Source organism: Diaphorina citri, unplaced genomic scaffold (assembly GCF_000475195.1).
Source record: "Diaphorina citri unplaced genomic scaffold, Diaci psyllid genome assembly version 1.1 scaffold1382, whole genome shotgun sequence".
Taxonomy (NCBI): Eukaryota; Metazoa; Arthropoda; class Insecta; order Hemiptera; family Psyllidae; genus Diaphorina; species Diaphorina citri.
Window position 1 is genome coordinate 90,200 of NW_007378808.1, and position 3,581 is coordinate 93,780.

The 3,581-nt window shown below is 43.8% G+C and overlaps 1 protein-coding gene across 1 annotated transcript; it reads right to left on the reverse strand.

Moving 5' to 3' along the window:
• Nucleotides 1-99: 99 nt before the first annotated feature.
• On the reverse strand, nucleotides 100-3,479 carry LOC103515621 (beta-glucuronidase-like; the record flags this gene model as incomplete). The annotated part of the gene is made up of 5 exons (XM_026828247.1): nucleotides 100-223; nucleotides 781-924; nucleotides 1,517-1,689; nucleotides 2,304-2,450; nucleotides 3,226-3,479. Coding segments are annotated over 5 exons (833 nt in total), but the record flags the coding sequence as incomplete, so codon positions are not given.
• Nucleotides 3,480-3,581: the final 102 nt, after the last annotated feature.

Genomic DNA, 3,581 nt, shown 5'->3' on the forward strand with positions numbered 1-3,581 from the left:
TCCTTATCCAAAAAAAAAAAAAAAAAAAAAAGTAAATGGGGGAAAAAAAAAAAAAAAAAAAAAAAAAAAAAAAAAAAAAATCAACCAAAGGCATAACAAGGCAGATTCTCAGCTCCCTGATTTAAAGACAGGGCTTACCGCTTTATCAATGTGGACGTTATAGTTAATAGCCGCCGTCAGAGGGCGCGTCGAGTCCAAATAGCGAGCGAACTTTGTGACGGATCTGTTTTAGAACATGGGACGAGGGAGTTATTATGTACAGACTTCATGATTTGAGGAAGCAGAGGCGTTCCTATGTTGGACACTCCAGTGTTGATGTAATGGGACTAAGTAACCTCTGATTACTACCCAATTTTTCCAATAAACTGGGTCTGAGAGCCCTCTCCGAAACGTAAGAACAAATTTAATGCTTTGTCTGACGTTGAACCTAGAACCTCCGGTTTCTAAGTGTGATATACTCGTAAGAGTCGTAAGTATTGAGGTACAGACAAATGGACGTTGTTGACAGTACCGTCCAAATGTCCACCATAAGACGGAAATAAATCCTGTAAATTTACGTCGACGGGATTCGAATCCAGCATTTCAGGGTTGAGACACTTCTTGATGAGAGTTAGTGCTCTTGCCCACTTGGCTACAAAAACAGACGAGGCCATCGTCCAATATTAACCAACATTCAATTAAATGACATTGAAATGGGATGGGGGTCTTTTCTACCGAAATTCCTGTGTGCGGAATCCAGTGAGTGCTCAGTAGGATTATTGTACCTCAATATGAACTTACTTAAAGTAGACGTCTGCTCCGGGTAAATGACTTCTTGGTTCGTTAGCCACAGACCACATGATTGTGCTTGGTCGATTCTTGTCCCTCCGGATAAGTTCTTCCAGAGAGTCCTTGTGTTTCTGGAGAAGGGTCTCGGAGAAATTCCTGGAAATAAGAATTTTTTCGAGGTTTGATGGAGAAAACTCCTGGAAATAGGAAGTCGAACGTTTCAAAAGCAGTTTTCAGAAGACTTCAGAGAATTGTTTTCTTTACTTACTTAAGAGACTCCTTGGCCAGCGGAAAGTATAATATTTTAAGGAAACCCCTCAGGTTTCAAAAGACCCCACAGAAAAGAATTGTATTCTATACTTACTTAAGAGATTCCTTGGCCGGCGCGGCGGCAAATAGTCTTCTAAGGACTTTTTTAAAGAGGTTTCATAGAGGGAGCTGTTACTACTGAGGTCTTATCGTCCCCAAAGGGAAGAGAGAAAGAAGACAGGGTTGGAGAAAGCCAGCTGTTCTGAACTTTACCCAAATCGCATCTGTTTAATCGAGCCCACGACCACCACTTACAAGGCAGGCGTGCTACCCCCCAAGGCCAGCTATTCACTGTCAGGTCCGCCTGTCAGGTCTACCACTCTACCTGATGAGCACACACAATATCAGGTGCGGGCCTGATCAGGTGTACCTGTCAGGGCTACCTGATAGTGAATGGCTGACCAAAGCTCTCTAGGCTGGCTGTGCTGTTTTTACTCACTCAATATCGACAGCAGGACACTCATTGATGATCATAATTCCCTGTTGATCAGCAAAGTCCATGATCTCCTCAGCATAGGGGTAATGGGACGTACGATAAGCGTTGGCTCCCACCCATTTGATTAGCTCATAGTCCTTTGTCACTAGAGGCAAGTCGAGGCCTTTGCCACGGATCTAAAAGAGTAAAAGAAAAGGATACAGCATGAAGCAACTTCCGGTGGTCCCTAGTTTTTATTGGCAGGGAGATGCATATTCCCAAGCCTTTCTCTATGGCAGGGATCGCGAGCTACCGTTAGCTCGCGAGAGGTTTGGTATTGGTAAAGGTAGGGCCATCGGCTTTAATAAACGCCCTTGGTCACTGCGACCTGGTTAGATCTTTTGTGATCTTTTGTGACAGGTTTTCTGGTATCTCGCAGCTCGCGGTCAGTAGCACAAGTTGAGAGCAAAACTTATGGCTCATGGGAACCAAAAATTGACTTCGTTATGTCGTAAATTTTTGATTCCCAGACTAAAACGTAGCTCGCCAAGGGTATCCAAGTCTGCGTAACTTGCGACCCACATAAAAGGTTGGCGACCCCTGTTCTATGAAATTATCCCTAAAGCAAACTTTTTTGTGACAATTATTCCTTTGTAATCCCATTTCATTTAAGTAGAAACCCTCCTTTGAATGAAAGATGAGGGTTTTACCTAGATATTTTTTTAAAGGCTTTAATGGCAGGATTCGCACATTGTGAGCTCTTCCACCCAACCAAACTTCGACAGCTCTTCTCTAAAAATCTTTTACTTACGTCCGAATCCTCATGCCGTCCAAAGCCGCGGATGTAGATGGGTTTATAGTTGATGAGGAAACTAGTGGCATTCCAGGAGAGCTTTCTAATGCCCACTGGCTGTCGATAGATGTCGTCGTCACTGTACTGAGCCCCCGTGAGACGAGCCTGTGAACCAAACCAGAGGGTAGCTTAGCAATAGCTCTTAAGGTGTGTCCAAAGGCCGTCGATCGACGTCCACTGAAACCGTACACTGCCTTAACAACATAGATTCACCTCTTCACCTCGTCGTACGACCATCGATCGACGGGGTTGACTATGTGTGGATACAGCTTTACAGCCCTTGATTGGCCTTCCTTTTGAACCAAATCAATTCTGGAACTGAGGAAATCTAGCAGCATACGATTACCCAAGTGGAAAATCATCCGGATAGCAACTAGAGGTAATGTGATTTAACCTCAGTGATCCATCGGGAGCGGATATATTCAACGCGGTATTGTCCCTGTCCAAAGGCTCATTCCCGCTTATCGTTCGGAAAAAGAATCGTGTCGTATGTAAGTGGGAACACTCTCATTTAAATTACATTACCTACAGCACATTCGGAAAAAATCGTGAGAAACTCACGATAAGTGGGAACGGGCCTTTTGAAGAAATTAATTTAAGGCCATATCAGACATGACCCGTTTTGACTGCTAAGCAATTCATTATTCCGACATTACCACTTGGCGAAAGCTAAAGCCGCAAAACAACCCCTAAGGCCGGGGACCACAAAGTGAATTTAAACTCCGTTAAATTTTAAACTCGGTTTAAGTAGGTAATCTGATTATCTAAAATTTTTGGAATGTTAAAAAAACCAACCACTCAGATAGCTTAAACCGAGTTTAAACTCACTTTTTAACCGTCGGCCGGCCTAACAAATTCAAATATTTCCATGCGGTTTTACCTGGAGCGTATACAGATACCCGGCCTCCGAATTCATCAGATACGGCCACCATAGGCGCGCGTTCGGCACCTCTATCGTGCCGGACAGGCCGCTATTCACGAAATTCCGGTTTTTCCGGATGACATAGTTTCCGTTCCGGTCTAGCAGGTCGACGATACATTGGACCGGTTCTCCACCTCCCGAGCTTGGAATGGTGCCTCCGTAGGTGATGTTGTAGTGGATCACACCTGTGGAGGGAGAATAGAAGGAAAACTCTTGAACAATTGATTCCAATTTTGAAAAAAAAAAAAAAAAATGGCTACGCATTTTCACTAGATACATAAGAAATTTGGTGCTCATCTGCAGCCTACAGAGTA